This window comes from Hemitrygon akajei, chromosome 7 (genome assembly GCF_048418815.1).
Source record: "Hemitrygon akajei chromosome 7, sHemAka1.3, whole genome shotgun sequence".
Taxonomy (NCBI): Eukaryota; Metazoa; Chordata; class Chondrichthyes; order Myliobatiformes; family Dasyatidae; genus Hemitrygon; species Hemitrygon akajei.
Window position 1 is genome coordinate 40572048 of NC_133130.1, and position 24205 is coordinate 40596252.

The following is a 24205-nucleotide window of genomic DNA, read 5'->3' on the forward strand; positions in this document are numbered from 1 at the left end:
TCACAGGACAATTTACAATGACCAATTAACCTACCAACCAGTACATCTTTGGACTGTGGGAGAAAACTGGAGCACCTGGAGAAAACCCATGCAGTAACGAGGAGATCATACAAACTCTTTACAGGCAGCTGTGGGAAATGCTCCTGCATCTGTTTCTTATAGCGAGGTTTAAAAAAAACTCTTCTAAGGGCATGCAAAACAGAAGCAGAAGTAGGTCATACAACCCCTCTGAGCTTCCTCAACGTTCATTAACATCATAGATCAATAAGATCATTTTAACTTCACCACATCTTCTCATTTCCTGGATGTACAAAACCAATTAAGTGCATTTAATTCCAATTAAATTCAGCCTCCACCTTGCATACAATCAAAAAGCAAGCAGCTTTTAAAGGGGAGCATCGCAAAAGTTTACAAACCACTTTGGATAAAGAAACTTCTTGCCTCCGCATTGCTGGATCCTGAGCCTATACTCTAAACTCTCCAGCTGAAGAAAAGTCATTCTAGCACATTTCCTGTAAATCCCTTTCAGTCTGATATACATTAATGAGATCCCCTTACAGTGATCTAAACTCTTGGTCTATCTTGGGATAGACCAGTCTCTCCCAAAACAACAATCCCTAATCCTGGGATTCAATCTAACAAAATTCCATGAAATTGACTCCAGGCAGGAATGGCTTGCTTTAGGTATAGGGTGCTGCACACAATACAAACACACACAACAGTACAGCACAGGAACAGGCCATTCGGCCCACAATGTTGTGCCGAACCAGCTAAAAACCAAATCAAAATCCTCCTACCTACACCATGTCCATATCCCTCCATGTGCCTATCCAAATGTCTCTTAATTGCCTCCATGTATTTGCCTCTACCACCATACCAGGCACCTACGACTCTGAGTGAAAAAACTTACTCCTCACGTCTCCCTTGCACCTACCCTCTCTCAACTTCAGTTTTGGATATAAGATATTCCAGCCCTGGGAAACAGATACTCTCTGTACAGTCTATCTATAACCCACAATCTCATACCTCTATCAAATCTCCCCTCTGCCACTCTGGATAAAACAAATGAAGTTTATCCAGTCTGTTGCTTGACACAGGCCCTCTAAAGCAGGCAGCATCCTGGTAAACCTCTGCTATCCCCTCTCCAAAGCCTCAACATCCTTCCTACAGAGAGGCAACCAGAACTGTGACGTGGCCTCACCAGACTTCTATAAAATTGCAATATAATCGCTTGACTTTTGAACTCAATGCCTCAACCAGCAAAAGAAAGCATTCCATCAGCCTTCTTAATCACATTATTGACCCGTGTAGCTACTTTCAAAGAGCTATGAATTCAGATCCCAAGATCCCTCTGCTCAGCAATGATCTTAACGATCTTGCCTTTAACGGTCTCCTTGCATTTCCGCTACCGAGGTGGAACACTTCACATTTATCTTGGTTAAACTCTATTTGCCATTTCTCAGCCCATATCTATATTGTGCTATATTCTTTGCCAGTCTTCTACACCAGTGATTCCCAAAGGGAGCAGTTACGTGTCCTAAGGGAGTGTTAGGAAATAGAAGTCGCTAGGGAGCATTCAAGATTCTTTTGGGGGGGGGGGGGGGGGGTTTACTGTAAGTGGAACCCTAACTTGATTCACAGGACCTGGCCAACTATTAGTAGAGCAGGCACTTCCAAAGAAAGCACTGAAGGTGGTGAGCACTCGCCGATCTCGCCAGACCTTACCAACCAAACAGACGTTACTGGGGATGCATAAATTATCAAGTAGCGTTCCCCTTGACACGCGGCACAGAACAGGTTCATGCAATTTAACAGTCGGTGTCAAGTACACCCTCTCAGCTTTCTCTACAGATCTACAGAAAACAGGGAGCACTGGCCAGAGCCAAACGGTGAAGTAAGTCCAATTAGTGAACCTACTGACCCCGAGGATTCCTCTTGAGGTGCTCAAAGTGACCTCAGCTTCATATGTGCGGTCAAGAACCATCTTTGGGGATTATGAGACCTTATGTGATTGGTCAATCGCGCTGACTGGAATACTATAAAGGTAGCTTGCCGAACATCAGCTCTACCCTGACTAACATTCAGATTGCAATCTGAATCCTTGTCAATGTAATTTTCACTGTTGTGATCGACTTCATCTTCACCTCATTCAATTCCTTTGGATGCTGCTACCATCATTCCATCCACATCAACTCACTGCCGTCATCAATATTGCATATGCATTCAAAGTTTCTGTTAATTTTTTTAGCCCTGCCAATGATAGATAAATTTGTGTAGAGCCATAAATTCTAATCCTGCTAAGAAACAGAAAGTAGAGGAAGTGCGTCAATACAATGTTACATAACTGGAGTATAGTTTTATTCCATACCCGTCGGATCAGCAATGCCCATGTTTCTTATTTCTAACACTGTACTGTCTAATGAAGCCACAAAACCATCAGGATTGCAGGAACACTTCCTTAAAAGACACCCTGAAAAGGCTACTTATGGTATTAATCAGTTCCAGAAGATGAAAGAAGCATTTGAAAAGCATTGCACACTCGAGTCATTTGCCCAGAAAGCTGAAAGTGATGTTGATAGTGGTCTCATTGCTTTTATAACTTTTCCAAATGATAGCAAAGTGTGAAAAAATCTCACACAATTGGTGAAAGATTAATAATGCCTGTTCTCAAAATGGATCCCAGTATTTTAAAAATCAATTCCTGAGTAATAACTTCGTAGCTTGTTGTATTGACAATATGAGTGAAGATACAAAGTAACAACTATGCTCAGAGCTACAAAAAACAGAATTTGTGATACAACTGGATGAGTCGACTGTGCGAGGCAACGAGGCATTGGTAATGGCAAATGCATAGTTCATCAAAGATGGAAAATTCTATGAGAGATTCTCTTTTGTAAAAAGAGAAAAACAAATATCAATGGAGAATCAATCTATGACAAGCTCAAAATGTATATTGAGGACAAAAGTATTTCGATTAGGAACATGATTTCTTGCTCAACAGATGGAGCACCATATTATGACAGGTCGTCATGCTAGTTTAGTGGCATTTATGAAAAAAGAAATTCCAAGTCTGCTTGCAATCCATTGTGTAACTGATCGTCAACAGCTTGCAGCCAAAAACCTCAGCTGGCGATTTTTTTCATGCCCAACTCTTGTAATATCTGCTATCAACAAAATTAAAGCTCATCCATTAAACAGCAGAATATTTTGCCAGCTGTGCCAAGATAACAATGAAGAGTTTGAACGCCTGCTTCTTCACACTGGGGTGCGTTGGCTGTCAAAAGGCTGCTGCTTAAAATATTTCTTTGATCTTTTTGACACTGGGGTTGAATTTTTGCTCAAGGTTGACTAGAGCTTGGGAAACAAGATTGAACTTCTACTGGAGATATGGCAGAAGAATCTTCTCACAGTTTCCCTGTATAGAAAGTATGGCAAATCTCGTTCACAGACAATGATTTGAAAGAGTACTGCTTACATTTGCAGTTACTAAAGGATCTATACTTATCAAAGACCTGATAAATTCAGGACTGGGTAATTAACCCATCTCTTTGCAAGGTGGAAGAACAGGATGAGAGCTTGCAAGAAGAAATTATTGAAATTCAGGACACAGCAGTAGCAAAAATGATTTTCAAAAATGTCATCATTTGTGATAGGTGGCTACACTCTCATACGAAGTTTTCTGGTCTTTGGAGAAGAACCAAACTGCTCTTCATTGCATTTCCATCCTCCTACTTTGTTAAAAAAGGCTTCAGTGCAGTGAACCACATACTGACAAAAAAAGAAACTGCTTGGACATTGCTGTTCAGGGCACAGGTACTGTGTAAGCTAGGTTTAAAGACAAATAAAAATTGCAGCATCATTTTTCTCATGTTAGTATACGGTAGACATGTTATTACAGTATAGGGGTGCTGGAAAGTATGCTGTGCCTAAGAGGGGCATTGGCAAGCATGAAAGTGCATTAAGGGGGCTTTGGGATAAAAAAAATTTAATAAACACTATTCACAACTCCAACAATCTTGGTATCATCTACATACTTACTAACTCACCCATCTACATTTTCATCCAGGTCATTTATATACATCACAGCAGCAGAGGTCCCAGCACAGATCCCTGCAACTTCCACTAATTATAGACCTCTAGCTTGAGTAAGTCCCTTCAACCACTACCCTGCCTTCAATGCACAAGCCAGCTCTGAATCCAAACAGCCAATTTGCCACAGACCCCATTCATTTTAATCTTCTGGAGTAGCGTCTCTCTCATTAGGGACTTTGTCAAGCACCTTGGTAATATCCATATAGGCAACATCCACTGCCCTAGCTTCAATTTCTCTCATCACCTTGTCCAAAAACTATCAGGTTGGTAAGGCACAACCTGCCACACACAAAGCCATTCTTGCTCTCCATGCCACGGGTTTCCAAATGCTCACATATCCTATCCCTAAGAATTTTCTTCAGCAATTTCCCTACGATAGATGTGAGACTCACCTGTCTATAGTTCCCAGGATTTTCCCTTGTTCCCTTCTTAAATAGAGGTACAACGTTAGCCACTCGCCAGTCCTCTGGGACCTTGCCCGTGGCAAGAAAGGACACAAAGCTACTAGACAAGGGCCCAATAATTTTGTCTCTTGACTCCTGTGGAAGGAACCTGGAACAGCTGGAGGACATCCATGTGGGAGAATGTACAAACTTCTTAGTCAGTGTTGGAATTGAACTCAGAACTACAATGCCCTGAGCCTCCAAAGTGTTGTGCCAACTGCTACGCTACTGTAACACCCCTTAAATGTCTTTTAGCTTGATCAGGTGTTTTAAATGGCGGTGGTGTTATCTCAATGCCAGTGTATCATTCCATCTTTGTCCCAAGAGATTGTCTGGTGAAGGAAGCTGGCTTCAAACACATTCAAAATAATTTTACCATTAATTATTAGAAACTGTTTGATCATGTTGATAAATACATCAACTAGAAATCTGAATAAAAGTTTTGTTTAACTTGGCTGTTATATAAATTTGCTCTTTGGCCCATTCTACAGTTTCCCGACCAGGTAAAGCATACTTCAGAAAAGGAGCATTTTGTGAAGAATATATAATCGGGAAGTCATGAAGTGCCTTGCATTTTACCTTTCAAATTAGTCTTTCTTTAACCTCTACACAACGAATGAACTATACATATACTTAAGTTTCCTTTTCATTATTGCAAACACTTGACAGTAGAACTTCATCCACAGAGCTGCCCAAAAATGAAGCAGCTCGCTACTCTTATTTCAGCCTCAATTCCTGGCAGGATGGAAGAGAGTATCAGGTGATTCCGATAAGAGGTGACCAATATGATATTGCCCAAATAGGCCCACATTACAGGGTGAATTTCTACCAGCTTTGCTTCTTGGAGTATTTATTTTGTTCCTGCTGCATCACCAGCCTCCAGTCTCTTATCTTCACTGACAAACCGCAGAATCCAAGTCATTCTTTTCCTTCTGCGTATTGACATTTTCTACTGCTAATTAAAAAGTTTAAATTTTTCCACTTGCACACATTTACATTTCAGAGTGTTTTAAGCTCAGACTTATTTATTTTTCTATTTAACATGAGTCAGTTCATATCTGATTTGACTACTGGATAATAAGTACTCTCCAACTCAATTAATATAAATGTCACTTCACATTATTGGATCCAATCCAGTTTAGGAACACATAACCTTCTGTTTCACAATGTCGATAAATAATGAGATAACTATAGCCTCTTGTCAATAGTTAATGTTCTCACAATTTTATTGCGTGGCGTCACTTTTTCCATTAGACAGGTTATTTAGAATGACTTCATGCAAGTCTTAAAACAAAAGATTTTTCACGCTCCAAAAGCATTGAAATCTTTGTTGTGTAGAGAACTACCATCAAGTTGAGTGTTCTCAACACCCAAACCCCCACAAAAAAAGGAACAAAATTGACTGCAAACTGGTATCTTAACAATTTCAAACAGCTGCATCAAAGAGATTTACACATGTTGCAATGTGCAGACAGTTCATTACAGCAGTCATTACTTTGATGCAAAACAGTATCAGCACTTAAACAAGGTACACAAAATGCTGGAGGAATTCAGCAGGTCAGGCAGCATCTATAGAAATGAATAAACAGTTGACGTTCCAGGCAAAGCCCCTTCTTCAGCACTGGAAAGGAAGGGGAAAGATGACAGAATAAAAAGTTGGGGGTGGGGTGGAGAAGAAGCATAGCCAGAAGATGATAGATGAAGCTAGGTGGGTGGGAAAGGCAAAGGACTGGAAAGGAAGGAATCTGATGAGAGCAGAGAGTGGACCATTGGAGAAAGGGAAGGGAAGGTGGCAGGCAGATGAGAAAAAGTAGAGGCCAGAGTGGGGAATAGAAAAGGGAAGGGGGATGGATAATATTTTTAATAGAAGGTGAAGTCAATATTCATGCCATCAGGTTGGAGACTACCCAGATAGAATACAAAGTTTTGCTCCACCATCCTGAAAGTGGCCTCATCATGTCACAAAAGGACCAACATGTCAAAATGGGAAGCGTTACTAAAATATCTGGTCTCTGGGGAGGTCCCGCTTTTGGAAGATAGAGCAGAGGTGCTCGATAAAGCGGTTCCTCCAATTTACAACAAGTCTCACCAATGTAGAGGAGGCCACATCAAGTGCACTGGACATAAAAAACGACTCTAGCAGAGTCGCAGGTGAAGTGTTGCCCCACCTGGAAGGGTGCTGAACGTAGCCCTGAATGGAGGCGAAGGAGGAGGTTAACGGGCAGGTATAGCACGTTGGCCGCTTATGGGATATGTGCCGAGAGGGACAAATGGACAGGGGAATCAGGGGTCCCTGTAGAAAGTGTGTGGGGGTTGGGGAAAGGTGAAAACGTTTGGTGGTAGAATCCCTTTGGAGAGCCAAGGAAAGGAAGTGCGGGAACAGTATGAGAGGGAGAGTGAAAAAAACAACATAAGATGCAGACAGCACTGAATTTCTCCAAGCACAAAACTGAATTATAATGGAGCAATGCCAAAAACAAAATCATGATGTCACAGGAACCAACGTGATCAATTCTGTATTATAAATACTGTTCTTTAATGCTCACACACATACCCGATCTACATTCCTACATCTTCCTACAAACGACAGCTCTCTTATACAAATAAAACCTGTAACTAATTTTCTGTTTCAAATGTCTAATAACTGTTAACTAATAACTAATATCTGTTTCAAATGTCATTAGAAACGGGAATGGTGCTGGAGGATGGGCGTATTGCTCATGTGGTTCCATTGTTTAAAAAGGGTTCTAAGAGTAAACCTAGCAATTATAGGCCTGTCAGTTTGACGTCAGTGGTGGGTAAATTAATGGAAAGTATTCTTAGAGATGGGAGATATAATTATCTGGATTAACAGGGTTTGATTAGGAATAGTCAGCATGGATTTGTGCGTGGAAGGTCATGTTTGACAAATCTTATTGAATTTTTTGAAGAGGTTACGAGGAAAGTTGATGAGGGTAAAGCAGTGGATGTTGTCTATATGGACTTCAGTAAGGCCTTTGACAAGGTTCCGCATGGAAGGTTAGTTAGGAAGGTTCAATCGTTAGGTATTAATATTGAAATAGTAAAATGGATTCAACAGTGGCTAGATGGGAGATGCCAGAGAGTCGTGGTGGATAATTGTTTGTCAGGTTGGAGGCTGGTGACTAGTGGTGTGCCTCAGAGATCTGTATTGGGTCCAATGTTGTTTGTCATATACATTAATGATCTGGATGATGGGATGGTAAATTGAATCAGTAAGTATGCAGACGATACTAAGGTAAGTGGCATTGTGGATAATGAAGTAGGTTTTCAAAGCTTGCAGAGAGATTTAGGCTAGTTAGAAGAGTGGGCTGAACAATGGCAGATGGAGTTTAATGCTACATTTTGTGTGTGAGGTGCTACATTTTCGTAGGAATAATCCAAATAGGACATACATGGTAAATGGTAAGGCATTGAAGAATGCAGTAGAACAGAATGATCTAGGAATAATGGTGCATAGTTCCCTGAAGGTGGAATCTCATGTGGATAGGGTGGTGAAGAAAGCTTTTGGTATGCTGGCCTTTATAAATCAGAGCACTGAGCATAGGATTGTTAAAATTGTACAAGGCATTGGTAAGGCCGAATTTGGAGTACTGTATACAGTTCTGGTCATCGAATTATAGGAAAGATATCAACAAAATAGAGAGAGTACAGAGAAGATTTACTAGAATGTTACCTCGGTTTCAGCACCTAAGTTACAGGGAAAGGCTGAACAAGTTAGGTCTTTATTCTTTGGAGCATAGAAGGTTGAGGGGAGACTTAATAGAGGTATTTAAAATAATGAGGGGGGATAGACTGAGTTGACGTGGATAGGTTTTTTCCATTGAGAGTAGAGGAGATTCAAACAAGAGGACACGAGTTGAGAGTTAGGGGACAAAAGTTTATAGGTAACACGAGGGGGAATTTCTTTACTCAGAGAGTGGTAGCTGGGTGGAATGAGCTTCCAGTAGAAGTGGTACAGGTAGTTTCGGTATTGTCATTCAAAGTAAAATTGGATAGGTATATGGACAGGAAAGGAATGGAGGGTTATGGGCTGAGTGCGGGCCAGTGGGACTAGGTGAGAGTAAGCGTTCGGCATGGACTAGAAGGGCCAAGATGGCCTGTTTCCGTGCTGTAATTGTTTTATGGTTATATGGTTATAATTATCATAAGGAAATCTATCTCCTCACACCAAGACAAAAACCATCAGAAGCAGATGGCCATACAGATAGGAGAGTACACTCGGACCCCGCATAGCGCTGATTTGTAACAATGCAGTTATTCAATTCTTTATTGACATTTTTAAGAATGACAAAAATTCATTCTAAACAACACTTAAAACTCTCAAGCGCAGCTGCCATTACAGTAAACATTCATTCAGCCAATGAGAGTGCTTTACATACGCTCTGTGCCACTCACAGCCAATCACGAATTAGTCCAAGCTCAGCCTCCCCCATGTATATAAACGTTTTTGCTCCCTCGCCAATTTATTCCATTTGGAAAACAGCCTGCAATAGTACGTCTAAGATGTCTAGGAAATGCATTGGCAGGGATGTGAAACTGCAAATGATACAGCATTAAGAAGCTGGTGAATGTCAATCAGATGATGGCGCCTCTTTGAAATTGGCTACATCAATCAGAACAATTATACAAAATGCAGACAAGATGAAAGCTTCTGCAATCCTTAAAAGTTGTCATCAGCAAAGGTGACTTGTTCAAGGAGCTTGAAAAAATGGAAAATAGACTAAATATATGGGTGGATGACCAAAGACAATGAAACATGACCCCAAGTCACCTGGTCATATTGGAAAAGGCAAGAAGTGGCTTCGATCATATTCAAGAAGAAGAGGACAGGTTGGTACCATCCACAGACAGCAGAGATTGGTGAAGTGGCTAGTGCTGACAGCAATGTAGCCCAAGATTTGCCTGCAACACACACGTTCTGAACTTATCATCCCGGACTTGCCTTCAATGTGGATAAAACAGGCCTATTTTGGAAAAGAATGCCTCCTTGTACTTTCATCTCCAGAGAAGAGAAACATGCATCTGGTTCAAGGCTGCAAAGGACTGGTCATCTCTCTTGCTCGGAGACAACGCTAAAGGTTACTTTAAGTTAAAGCCTATGATTGTGTATCATTCTCAAACACCATGAGCAGTGAAAGGAATTTTAAAGTCAAGTCCACCAGTGATTTGGAAATCAAACAAGAAAGCCTGGGTGACGATTGACGTTTTCCAAAATTGGCTTGTTTCACATCTTTGTCCATCAGTGAAGTGCTATTGGGACAAGCATGACCTTGAACCTAAAGTATTCTTGGTGCCTGATAATGCCTCAGACCACCCTGAGAATCTTAACATGCTTCGGACTTGCATTCCTGTAAAAGAGAGGTGCTCATGACATGATTTCCTGCTACCGAGAACTGCTTCATGAGGAAAAGGCAGTCAAATCTCAACACCCACTTGAAGAAGCCAAAGCTAGAGAAGGACCCACTGCCTAGTCCCTCCTCCAAGATGCACACAACACCCACTTCCCTCTGCGGCTCCTGCGATGTGTGCTGCTCCACTGATGAACAGGTTAGGCCGATTTGCCTGTTTGTTACTCCATGAATGACTGTGTATACACAAAATATCATACATCACGGGTTTGTTTTCTTTTTTAAAAATCAGGCACATATCCATTTACGTAATATTATAATGACCCCGCAAAGCGCTGCGTTACATAGCGTGCCACTTCCAGTGAATGTGTCCTCAGTGTTAACTGGGGTCTGAATGTATTCAACTAGGAGAAAGACTTCATCAGATTGTAGGCGAGTGACCTGTTCCTAGGCAGAGGGAATCACTGAAGCACCAAATAACTATAGTTTTCTCTTACTGATTCTCTTAAAAAAATGGTCTCTGCTTACAGACAGTCTGAACTCTTTGAGAAGTCTGCAGTAAGCTTTTGAGTTGCTTTGTGCACTGTCCTGTCATAACCTCAATGTCCCTTTGAATCTAGAGCTCAACATGATATGGTTTTGCTCTTTGGTTTCGGAAACTGGGAATACCAATTTGTATCAGAAGAGCATCAAATATGAATTGCTTGATCACATTATTTGGAGTGCAACTGACACTGAGAATACATTAGACTGGTAGAATGGATAGTGACTGGAAATGTCCTGCCAGTTTTCTGAGTTTCATGTAGAAATGAACTCAGTTCACGCTAGCTCAACTTACTCTGATTACATTGTATTTTTAAACACTTTGTTATCCAACCTATAAAATATTCATACATTTTACATCAACCAAGTGAAATGTCCTACACTTCCATTCCTTTTATTGCTAAACTCCACAGCAATAACCCCAGTCAATCTCATCTTCTCCTGAAACAATCATTCATATTATCAAAGCTCCTCTTAGACCATGAGACATAGGAGCAGAATTAGGCCATTTGGCCCATCGAGTCTGCTCTTCCATTCAAACATGGCTGATGCTTCTCCCCCTCCTCAGCCCGACTCCCCGGCCTTCTCCCTATAACCTTTGATGCCATGTCCAATCAAGAAATTATCAAGCCCTGCCTTAAATACACCCAACAACCTGGACTCCACATCTGCCTGTGGTAATAAACTCCACAAATTCACCGCCCTCTGGCAAAATAAATTTCTCTGCATCTCTGTTTTAAATGCATGACCCTCTATCCTGAGGCTGTGCTCTCTTGTCCTAGACTCTCCCACCATGGAAAACATCCTTTCCATATATACTCTGTCTAGGCCTTTCAACATTTGAAAACTTTCAATGAGATTTCCCCTCCCCGATCCTTCTAAATTCCAGTAAGTTCAAACACAGAGCTATCAAACATTCCTCATATGATAACTCTTTCATTCCCAGAATCAGCCTTGTGAACTTCCTCTGGACCCTCTCCAATGCCAGCACATCTTTTCTTAGATGAGGAGCCCAAAACTGTTCACAATACTCAAGGTGAGGCCTCACCAGTACCTTATAAAGCTTTGGTATCACATTCCAGCTCTCATATTCTAGACCTCTTGAAACGAATGCCAACATTGCATTTGCCTTCCTCACCACTGACTTTACCTGCAAGTTAACCTTTAGGATGTTCTGCACAAGGACTCCCAAGTCCCTTTACATGCCAGAATTTTGGATTTTCTCACCACTTGGAAAATAGTCTTCACATTTATTTCTACTACCAAAGTGCATGACCATGCATTTTCCAACATTGTATTTCATTGGCTACTCTCTTGCCCATTCTCCTAATCTGTCTAAGCCCTTCACGCCATTGCCGCTCTGCTGTCATCCCTGCCAGCATCTCCTTCCAACTTATCTCTCTCACACCATTGTAATTTCCCTTACTCCACTGAAATACTGCTATGTCAGACTTTATTTTTTCCTAATAAAATTCCAAGTTGAACTCAATCATATTGTGATCACTGCCTCCAAAGAATAATTTTATCTTAATCTCCCTATTTACCTCCGGTTCATTACATAACACCCAATCCAGTATAGCTGATCCCCTAGTAGGCTCAATGACAAACTGCTCTAAAAAACCATCTCATAGGCATTCAACAAACTCACTTTTGAGATCCAATTCCAACCTGATTTTTCCAAATGACCTGCATTTTGAAATCTCCCATGACTATCATATAAATGCCCTTTTGACATGGCTTTTCCTGTGGCCCATATCCAGCTGTTGGGGGGGGGGGGGGCCTGTATATAGCTGCCATCAGGGTCCTTTTACCCTTGCAGTTTCTTAACTCAACGCACTTCCGAACCTATGTCAAACCTTTCTACTGATTTGATGTCATTCTTTACCAGCAGAGCCACGCCACCCCCTCTTCCAACCTTCCTATTCCACCAATACAATGTGTAACCTTGGACATTCAGCTCCCTATTACAACCATCCTTCATCCACAACTCAGTGATGTCTACAGCGTCATACCTGACAAACTGCAATAGTGTAATAAAATCATCCACCTTATTTCTTATACTCGGTGCATTGAGATATATCACTTTCAGTACCTTACTTGCTATCCTTTCTGATTCTGCATCCCTAATGCACTGATACTCACCCTATTGGCTGCAATTGTATCTTATTATTTTCTGCCCTTCCTGACCAACTGACTGCATGCTATCTTTACTTTTTTACCATGCATTCTATCCTGTGTCCCTTTACTTCGGTTTCCACCCCAACAGCTCAAACAAACCTGCCCATGAGAATATTGATTCCCATCACTTTTGTACAGGTCATAACTCCCCCAGAGAAGATCCCAATGATCCAAGAACCTGAAGCCCTGCCCCCTGCACCAGCTTCTCAGCCATGTATTAATTTGCCAGATCATCCTGTATCTACCCTCACTGGCATGTGGCACATTCAGCAATCCAGAAATTACTAGCCGGGAGGTCCTCCTTCTCAGCTTTTTACAAGCTCTCTAAATTCTCTTTTTGGGACCTCTTTACTTTTCCTCCCTATGTCATTGGTACCAATATTTACCAAGACATCTTGCTGCTCTCCCTCCCTCTCCAAAATGTTGTTTTGTGATAAATAGAACATCTACTGTTAGAATATTTACTGATAAGAATTCTGATTAGAGTGGACAGCGAGAGGCTCTTTGATGCAGGAGTCAAAGACTATAGGTCATAAGATTTAAATACATGGGAAGTGAATTGAGGGCAAAATTAATTTTAAAAATGTATGCAGCATGTGGTTGGAATATGGAATGCAGTGGGGAACATTGTGTGAACTGCATTATGTAGCAAAGAAAAAATTGCAAAACTGAAGAATTGGTGGGACTAGAGCAAACACGAGGAAATCTGCAGATGCTGGAAATTCAAACAACAACACACACAAAATGCTGGTGGAACACAGCAGGCTAGGCAGCATCTATAAGGAGAAGTGATGTTGACGTTTCGGGCCGAGATCCTTCGTCAGGACTAACCGAAAGGAAAGATAGTAAGAGATTTGAAAGTAGAGGGGGGAGGGGGAAATGCAAAATGATAGGAGTAGACCAGAGGGGGTGGGATGAAGCTAAAAGCTGGAAAGGTGATTGGCGAAAGTGATACAGAGCTGGAGAAGGGAAAGGATCATGGGACGGGAGGCCTCAGGAGAAAGAAAGGGGGGGGGGGGGGAACACCAGAGGGAGATGGAGAACAGGCAAACAACTAAATATGTCAGGGATGGGGTAAGAAGGGGAGGAGAGGCATTAACGGAAGTTAGAGAAGTCAATGTTCATGACATCAGGTTGGAGGCTACCCAGCCTCCAAGGTGTTGTTCCTCCAACCTGAGTTTGGATTCATTTTGACAATAGAGGAGGCCATGGATAGACATATCAGAATGGGAATGGGACGTGGAATTAAAATGTGTGGCCATCTTGCAAAAAGGCTATCCTCTTCTCACAATTCCTCCGTCTCCGCCGCATCTGCTCTCAGGATGAGGCTTTTCTTTCCAGGACGAAGGAGATGTCTTCCTTTTTTAAGCAAAGGGGCTTTCCTTCTTCCACCATCAACTCTTCTCTCAAACGCATCTCTCCCATTTCCCGCACATCTGCCCTCACCCCATCCACCTGCCACCCCCACTCGGGATAGGGTTCCCCTTGTCCTTACCTACCACCCCACCAGCCTCCAGGTCCAACATATAATTCTCCGTAACTTCCGCCACCTCCAACGAGATCCCACTACCAAACACATTTTTCCCTCACCCCCCCCCCTTTCTGCTTTTCGCAGGGATCGCTCCCAACGCGACTCCCTTGTCCACTTGTCCCCCCACCCCCATCCCTTCCCACCGATCTCCCTCCTGGCACTTATCCTTGTAAACGGAACAAGTGCTAAACCTGCCCTTACACTTCCTCCCTCACTACCATTCAGGGCCCCAGATAGTCCTTCCAGGTGAGGCGACACTTCACCTGTGAGTCGGCTGGTGTGGTATACTGCGTCCGGTGCTCACGGTGTGGCCTTTTATATATTGGGGAGACCCGACGCAGACTGGGAGACTGTTTCGTAGAACACCTACGCTCGGTCCTCCAGAAAAAGCAGGATCTCCCAGTGGCCACACATTTTAATTCCACGTCCCATTCCCATTCTGATATGTCTATCCATGGCCTGCTCTATTGTCAAAATGAATCCAAACTCAGGTTGGAGGAACAACACCTTATATACCGGCTGGGTAGCCTCCAACCTGATGGCATGAACATTGACTTCTCTAACTTCCGTTAATGCCCCTCCTCCCCTTCTTACCCCATCCCTGACATATTTAGTTGTTTGCCTGTTTTCCATCTCCCTCTGGTGCTCCCCCCCCCCCCCTTTCTTTCTCCTGAGGCCTCCCGTCCCATGATCCTTTCCCTTCTCCAGCTCTGCATCACTTTCGCCAATCACCTTTCCAGCTCTTAGCTTCATCCCACCCCCTCCGGTCTACTCCTATCATTTTGCATTTCCCCCTCCCCCCTCTACTTTCAAATCTCTTACTATCTTTCCTTTCGGTTAGTCCTGACGAAGGGTCCCGGCCCGAAACGTCAACATCACTTCTCCCTATAGATGCTGCCTAGCCTGCTGCATTCCACCAGCATTTTGTGTGTGTTGTTGTTTGAATTTCCAGCATCTGCAGATTTCCTTGTGTTTGCTCTTTAAATTCACTACTGTGAAGCATCTGCCAGTGATGCCTACACTGAAGTAGTTTAAATCTTCTCTTCGACGGGAGTTCAGTGAAACCCTCTCTCACTGCTCCCCATCTATAATTCCTTCGGCCCTTCAACTTTTCGATCATATTTTGACCCAGACCCACTATTATAGCCATATATCCTTCCTTGGAACGTGTCTCCGCCGCCAACTGACTCCAGTTGGCTTCAGGATCCGTTTTCGAGCTTCTCAATTTGGACCTTCTGAGGATCCCAGGTACTCACATTTAATTGGCTCTGTCTCCCGTTGTTTCTCCCATCGAGCTCTGAGGGCGACACTCTGCGCCATGAGAAGGTACCTGGCGTCCCTATCACAATCCCTTCCGCGCCTCCGGGACACCTTTCTCTCCGTTTGCAATGGACCTGTCCATTATTTCATCCTCCGTCGGATCCATGCGTGCAATCGCCGTTTCTTTGACTTTATCACGTCCTGCAAGGATTGCAAGATCTTCCATCTGCAGACCCCAGAGCATGGTCTTTGTATCGCGTCCCCAGCCCCGGTGACCCAGGGCATTTTGAAAATCCGGACTCCAGCACCATCAACGCGGGTCCCAACCGACATGGATACGTCCTGGCCGTCGATCTCGGCTGCCCCAGCAACCCAGGGCATATTGAAAACCCGGACCCTAGCACCATCAACGTGGGTTCCAACGACCATGGACAGCTTCAAAGCAATTGCGCAACCACCAACTGCGACTCCAGCCTTGAACTCCAGGCCGGGTCTTCACATGCTGCGATTGGGACTCCCGTCTCCCCTTCCCCCACCACCACTCTGCAATCCCCTCTCCCTCAGATTCCATCGTCAGCTCCAGGGCCCTCAGAGGCTCCATCTTCCTCTCACCCTAACCCTTCCCTCTCCACTGACACTACCAGCCTCCCTTCCCCCCTCTGATCCCATCTCTCATCCATGCCGGGTCTTCACCATTCCCTCCGACCTTCAACTCTCTGAGGCAGAGCGCTCTGTCCTCATCAAGGGCCTCACCTTTGTCCCCCTTCGCCCACACCTCAGTGAGTTCTGCGTACGCCATGACGCTGAACTCTTCTTCCGCCGGCTCCGTCTCCGAGCTTACTTCTTGGACAAGGACTCTCCTACCCCCACCGATGACCCCTTCTCCCGTCTTCAACCCTCCTCCTCTTCATGGACACCCCGTTCTGGTCTTCTGCCTGCTCTGGATCTCTTTATGATGTCCAACGGGACATCAACCGTCTTGACTTCACCACACCCTGTTCCAATTCCAACCTCACTCCTTCCGAACGCTCTGCTCTCCGCTCCCTCCGCACCAATCCCAACCTCACTATAAAACCTGCTGATAAGGGGGGAGCTGTTGTTGTCTGGCGTACTGATCTCTACCTGGCTGAGGCACAGCGACAACTCTCTGATAACATCTCTTATTTACCCCTTGATCATGATCCCACTGAGGAGCACAAGGCCATTGTCTCCAATACCATCACCAACCTTATTAGCTCTGGGGATCTTCCATCCACTGCCACAAACCTCATAGTTCCCACACCCCGCACTTCCTGTTTCTACCTCCTACCCAAGATCCACAAACCCGCCTGTCCAGGTAGACCTATTGTCTCAGCTTGCTCCTGCCCCACTGACATCATTTCTGCATACCTTGACACTGTCTTATCCCCCCAATCTCTTCCCACCTATGTTCGTGACACTTCTCACGCTTTGAACTTTTTCAATGATTTTAAGTTCCCTGGCCCCCTCCGTCTTATTTTCACCATGGACATCCAGTCCCAAAATACCTCCATCCCCCACCGAGATGGTCTCGAAGCTCTTCGGTTTTTTTTGGATTCCAAACCTAACCAAATCCCTTCTACCACCACTCTCCTCTGTCTAGTGGAATTAGTTCTTACTCTCAATAATTCTCCTTTGGCTCCTCCCACTTCCTCCAAACCAAGGGTGTAGCCATGGGCACCCGTATGGGTCCCAGTTATGCCTGCCTTTTTGTTGGCTTTGTGGAACAGTCCATGTTCCAAGGCTATACCGGTACCCATCCCCCTCTTTTCCTTCACTACATCGACGACTGCATTGGCGCTGCCTCTTGCACGTGTGCTGAGCTCGTCGACATCATTAACTTTGCCTCCAACTTTCACCCTGCCCTCAAATTTACCTGGTCCATTTCCGACACCTCCCTCCCCTTTCTTGATCTTACTGTCTCCATCTCTGGAGACGGCCTATCTACTGATATCTACTATAAACCTAGACTCTCACAGCTACCTGGACTATTCCTCTTCCCACCCTGTCTCTTGCAAAAAGGCTATCCCCTTCTCACATTTCCTCTGTCTCCGCCACATCTGCTCTCAGGATGAGGCTTTTCTTTCCAGGACGAAGGAGATGTCTTCCTTTTTTAAGCAAAGGGGCTTTCCTTCTTCCACCATCAACTCTGCTCTCAAACGCATCTCTCCCATTTCCCGCACATCTGCCCTCACCCCATCCACCTGCCACCCCACTCTGGATAGGGTTCCCCTTGTCCTTATCTACCACCCCACCAGCCTCCAGGTCCAACATATAATTCTCCGTAACTTCCGCCACCTCCAACGGGATCCCACTACCAAACACATTTTTCCCTCACCCCCTCTTTCTGCTTTTCGCAGGGATCGCTCCCTACGTGACTCCCTTGTCCACTTGTCCCCCCCCATCCCTTCCCACCGATCTCCCTCCTGGCACTTATCCTTGTAAACGGAACAAGTGCTACACCTGCCCTTACACTTCCTCCCTCACCACCATTCAGGGCTCCAGATAGTCCTTCCAGGTGAGGCGACACTTCACCTGTGAGTCGGCTGGTGTGGTATACTGCGTCCGGTGCTCCCGGTGTGGCCTTTTATATATTGGCGAGACCCGACGCAGACTGGGAGACTGTTTCGTGGAACACCTACGCTCAGTCCGCCAGAAAAAGCAGGATCTCCCAGTGGCCACACATTTTAATTCCATGTCCCATTCCCATTCTGATATGTCTATCCATGGCCTCCTCTATTGTCAAAATGAATCCAAACTCAGGTTGGAGGAACAACACCTTATATACCGGCTGGGTAGCCTCCAACCTGATGGCATGAACATTGACATCTCTAACTTCCGTTAATGCCCCTCCTCCCCTTCTTACCCCATCCCTGACATATTTAGTTGTTTGCCTGTTCTCCATCTCCCTCTGGTGCTTCCCCCCCCCCTCCTTTCTTTCTCCTGAGGCCTCCCATATCATGATCCTTTCCCTTCTCCAGCTCTGTATCACTTTTGCCAATCACCTTTCCAGCTCTTAGCTTCATCCCACCCCCTCCGGTCTACTCCTATCATTTCGCATTTCCCCCTCCCCCCTCTACTTTCAAATCTCTTACTATCTTTCCTTTCGGTTAGTCCTGATGAAGGGTCTCAGCCCGAAACGTCGACAGTCCTTCTCCCTATAGATGCTGCCTAGCCTGCTGTGTTCTACCAGCATTTTGTGTGTGTTGTTGGCGGGACTAGAGAATTGTTTTAGTAGAAAACTATTATGAATATTATAGTCTCTTACTCTTTAACTTTATATCAAATTCTGCTATGGAAACCTGTCTGATTAATCAGATGATTGGATAAACAGTGGAACTGAAATAGTCTGGTTTCCCTCCAAAAATCTACGAGAAAAGTAAATCAAATACTGTACACTTTGCTGCTTACCCATTTTTGCTAAAGACACGTATCCATGCTTGCACATTGGGTCCCCGCAAACACAGGCATCGAAATGTTGTGAAGGTAGATAGTAGAACAGCAAATGAAAAGGTTTCCTTGAAGGACCTGTAAAATACAAGACGTCAGTGGAACACTGCTACTTAATTGATATTTTCAGAAGTGTTTAACATACATTTACTGCATCTCAAAATACGTGGCAGCCAAGTCTTTCTAAGTCTTAAGATTCTTACCTGGACATTTACTGAAGTTAGGAAAAGCTGAGTAACTTTCATAAGAATGTGAAAGTGCCTCTAACACTGTGCATTGTCAGATACTTTATGCACAAGGTCATATAGTGAGTGGAGATCATCTCAAGGCACAACAAAAATATTTGGAGAGCATCCAAACTATAAAAATGTTTCTCCTAGACCTATCAATAATCAGATAGAATCTAAAATGAGATATGTTTATGAATAAAGCAAAAAGAGTCAGTAATAATGTCAGAAGTTACTTTTCCTTCCCCTCTTTCAGCTTTTTCTAGACCTTGGTTGGTCCCATTTAAGAAATAAAAAAGGCCATTCTGCCCCGTACATCTTCTCTAGCTTTCAATAAGATTACCCTACTTTCTTAAGATAAACTTATTATTTCTGCAAATCCTTTGGGTAAAGAACACCAAATATTTATTAACCATGGTTGAAATTCTTCTTGTCCCTAGTCTTGAATGGCTGACACTTATTTTGAGACTGTATTCTCCAAGTCTAGACACCTCTGTAGGTGGAAACACTATTCCTCAGTCAGGGGAAATACCTATCCTGTATCTGCCCTGAACATCCCACAAGAACTATGCATATTGGAATGAGATCACCTCTTATTCTGCTAATGTCATGGCAGCATAGGCTCAGGCATCTGTATTAAAGGGTAAACTATCCACCCCAGGAAACAATCTGATGAATCTTACTCATACTTTCTTGATCGCATGTATATCCTACTGGAGCAGGAAGAACAGACTACCAGAACAGTATTCCAGGTGCAATCTCACCAGGTCAATGACTTAATAGAATTCTATTAATTCCAAAATCTTTTATTTCATAAGGGAGGACAATCCTCTATTTGTAACTAAGTATTTATTTATTGATTGATTGCCATACAGCATGGAATAGGTTCTTTCAGCCCTTCGAGTCCCTAATTTAATACTAGCCCATTCGAGGCCTAACAAATTAACCTACCAACTGTTAAGCCTTTGGACTGAGGGAGGAAACTGGAGCATCTGGAGGAAACCCACACAGTCACAGGGAGAACGTACAAACTCCTTACAGGCAGCTGCAGGAATTGACCCCGGGTTGCTGGAACTGTAGAACGTTGTGCTAACTTCTATGCTACCATGCCATCCATCAAAGATCAAGGTGCAACATGTTTATATTGATTGACAAGTTTGTTTCATTACTTCCTGTCTAGTATAGACATCAGCAAGGAATCCAATAAAAAGCATCACTCTGGTGTCCATGCCACTTGGATCCACAGCTCAAAAGAAATTTATTATCAAAGTATATGTTACCATATCATTCCTGGTGATTCATTTTTTGCAGGTGTTTACGGGAGGAGAATACAATAGAATTTTGTGAAAAACTATACATAAACAAAGACAGACAAACAACCAATGTACAAATAAAATAATTCTGAGAACATGAGTTGTAATGAGTTCTTGAAAGGGAGTCTGTAAGTCATAGAATCAGTTCAGAGTAGTGCTCATTGAAGTTATCCATGCTGATTTAGGAGCCAGATGGTCAGCGTTGTAACTGTTCCTGAACTTGGTGGTGTGGGACGCAAGTCTCCTGTACCTTCTACCTGATGACAGTAGTGAGAAAAGGATATGGCCTAGATAGTGAGGGTCTTTGATGATGGCCGCTGCTTTCTTGTGCCAGTGCTTCATGTAAATGTACTTAATGGTGGGAGGGCTTTGCCTGTGATTGACTGGTCTGGATGAATGTTTTTCCATTCCTGGTCATTGATGCTTCCATACCATGCTGTGATGCAACCAGTTACGATACTCTCCATTGTAATGAAGCTGCTTCACAATGAGGCCATTATATGTAATACAATTGTTAACCAAATTATTCTATATAGTTTGTTTAGTATAAAACAATATTGAATTGAATGGCCTTTATTACTTACATCCTTCATATACATGAGTAAAATCCATTATGTTATGTCGCCATCTAAATGTGCAATTTATAGTAATTTATAATAAATAGTATGTACAACAGGATAGTCAATATAACATAGAAATGCTGTTGTGTCAGCATGAGTTAAACAGTCTGTTGGCCTGGTGGAAGAATCCGTCCCGGAGCCTGTTGGATCTGGCTTTTATGCTGTGGTACCGTTTCTCGGATGGTAGCAGCTAGAACAGTTTGTGGTTGGGGAGACTTGGGTCCCCAGTGATCCTTCGGGCCCTTTTTACACGCCTGTCTTTGTAAATGTCTTGAATAGTGGGAAGTTCACATCTACAGATGCACTGGGCTGTCTGCACTACTCTCTACAGAGTCCTGTAATTGAGGGAAGTACAGTTCCCATAAACTGTATGGCAGTGATGCAGCCCATCAGGATGCTCTCAATAGTGCTCCTAAAGAAAGTTCTTAGGATTTGGGGGCCTACACCAAATTTCTTCAACCATCTGTGGTGAAAGAGGCACTGTTGTGCCTCTTAAATTATGGAATTAAGACAGAAGAAAATAATAAATTTATCAACATGTACAAATGGCAATTATTGGAGGAACATTAACACAGAAAGACAAGAAAAATCCCACAAGCTTTAGGATTATTGTAATCTTTGTCATATATAGCAATATTATAAACAATAACAAGGCCTTGAAACTTGTGGATGGAAAGATTTTAACACAATAAGGAACAACTGCATCATGTACAAAAGCCTTGGGAATGACTGGGAGCTTGGATCTCAAAGCAGGATTTCATAAATGAGATTCAAAGTGAAATAAGTTTTGAAAGGAAACAATCAGAAAGCAAAACTAAATGCAACAATGTTCAGGAGAGAGATGGGGACCCATGGAAAAATATACTGAACCTCCAGTCAGAGTGAAGCAGAATCTTACAATGTACCAAGAGAAATAATAGATTCTGAAAATTAGCAGTTACAAATAAAAAGCGTTTAAATGTAGTAATACAGCAAAACAGTATTCTGTTTCTGCTGTTGAAATGGCTTGCTGCTGGAATCCTTGTTATTTGTCATCTATATCAATAACTTGAATGAGAATATATGGTAAGCTTGCAGATGACACTACAATAAGTGGTGTCAGTATAGTTAAGTATGGTTGTCAGGATTTACAGAGGGATCTTGATCAGCCGGGTAAATTGGCCAAAGAATAAAAAAATGTAGGGTTTGATGTAGGTAGGTTTGAGGAGCTGCATTTCAGGGAGTCAAATGAGGGGAGGCCTTCCACAGTGAATGGTACGACTGCTGGAGAACACGGGAACCCAGAAGTACAGTTTAAGTACCTGAGCAACACACACAAGATGCTGGAGGAACTCAGCAGGTTGGGCGGCATCTGGAGTCGATCGGTGTTTCAGGCTAAGTCCCTTCATTGACACCCAAAATATTGACAGCTTATTTCCCTCCACAGGTGCAGTCTAACCTGTTGAGTGTCTCCAGCATTTTGCCAGTTGCTCAAGATTTCCAGAGTCTGCAGAAGCTCTTGTGTCTTCAGTATATTGACCCCTGAAAGTGGTGTGACAGGTAGACAGGGCAGTGAAGACAGCTTCTGGTACAGCTGGCCTTCATCCGTCAGGGCACTGAGTATAGAAGCTGGAAATGTCATGTTGATAGTGCAAAACAATGCTGGGATATTACATTCAGTTTTTTCACCCTTAAAATACCAATTTTAGACCTTTCAAAAAAAAAAAAACTGGAAGCCACAAACGTCCATAATTTTGAGTTACATGTTGTAAGTACTCTTGCAGAAGCTTTAGATATTTACTTACGCGAGTAGTGGTGCTCCATATAATACAATGATTCCATGAAATATTAAACAGGAAGTCAAGAATAACAAACAGGACTTGATAGTCTTTGAGATCTAAACAAAAATAAAAGACAAAGACGCCACTTAATAATTTAAAAACAAAATTCACCGTATTTAAGTCCGTTAAACATATATCACAATCTTACCTTATTATTGAAGGAATTCTTTTTGTTCGATGGAGTGTTGGTTTCCAGTAGTGAATGTAAAACAATGCTAACAGCCACCACAGAAGCTGAACAAATGTACAGCCACACCAGGTGCGTTTCAATTACAGAAAAGTTATCCAAAAATAAGGAAGGTACAAAAGTAGCAAAGAGAACCGAGAGGATGAGAATTACGTGCGCTGAGAACATGCCTCTTAACTCAACGTCCTTCATGTTGGTGTCTGCACAATGTGTTACAACAGTTAAAAATCAGAGCAAAGAATGCAAAGTAAAATACTTCTGGAGCTGCGTTTTCAGTCCTGTATCTGGTTCACAAGGATTATTCCCCTCTTTCCTCATTACAAATCAATCTCCCATTGACGCCATCATGAATCAAGCAACCTGCTTCACTACAGCGGAAACGCAGGGTTCAGACCGTCAATTGGTGACACGAATTGACCAATCAAAATCAGAGAGCCGCGTTTTGCTGCCTGCTTATTGGGTCAATCGTCCGCGGAGAGGGTGGGATTTCTGACGCGCGTTGCGCTGGAAAGGTTACTTTCAAATCGCGTTGTCCCTGCCGGGGCGTTTAATGTTTTATAGCAAATGTAAGCCTCTTACATACATTTAAGGCGAATTCATGCGAAAGTTTTCAATTGCATATTTGCAAATTTTATTGGCAAAAAATCTAAGCTCTGGAAATATGAAACAGGTCAGATATATGTGTGGAGAGAGAACTAGTCAGAACCTTAATGCATCCGACTTACTGAGGGAATCTGAAAGATTGAAGAAACAACTTGGAATCAGTACAGGAAAATAGCCACTTTTCCTGGAAGAGAAAAGTATGAGGAAAAAAAGGTAATAGAAACATTTAAAAGTCATTTAGATAATGCACAGATAGGAGACATTTAGAAAGCTAATGACCAAACGCGAACAGCTGGGATAAACTCGCTAAACACAGTTGGCATTGTCAAGTTGGACAGAAGGGCCTGTTTGCTGCTGTGCGACTCCATGACTCCGGAGTATAACACGTTAAAGATAATCTTGTGCTGCTGCAAGGGTTTGACCCAAACGTCGACCGTTCCTTTTCCCTATAGCTACTGCTTGACCTGCTGAGTGCCTCCAGCAAATAGCCTATTGCTTTTGAAGAAAGTATCTTGAGAAGAAGGTCGATTTCCACTCTTGTGTCGAGTGTT

General features: G+C 43.1%; 1 protein-coding gene across 1 annotated transcript in view; it reads right to left on the reverse strand.

The window, feature by feature from the left end:
- The window catches only part of pigf (phosphatidylinositol glycan anchor biosynthesis, class F), a 77642-nt gene extending 54210 nt beyond the window's left edge, over positions 1-23432 (reverse strand). Inside the window, exons 1-3 of the mRNA XM_073050690.1 lie at positions 23013-23432; positions 22829-22920; positions 18846-18962 (exon numbers count right to left, since the gene is read on the reverse strand). Of these exons, the coding sequence (XP_072906791.1) occupies positions 18846-18962; positions 22829-22920; positions 23013-23243 (440 nt within the window). The 5' untranslated portion in view covers positions 23244-23432. The remainder of the gene's footprint in view (positions 1-18845; positions 18963-22828; positions 22921-23012) is intronic.
- Between the last annotated feature and the right edge of the window lie 773 nt (positions 23433-24205).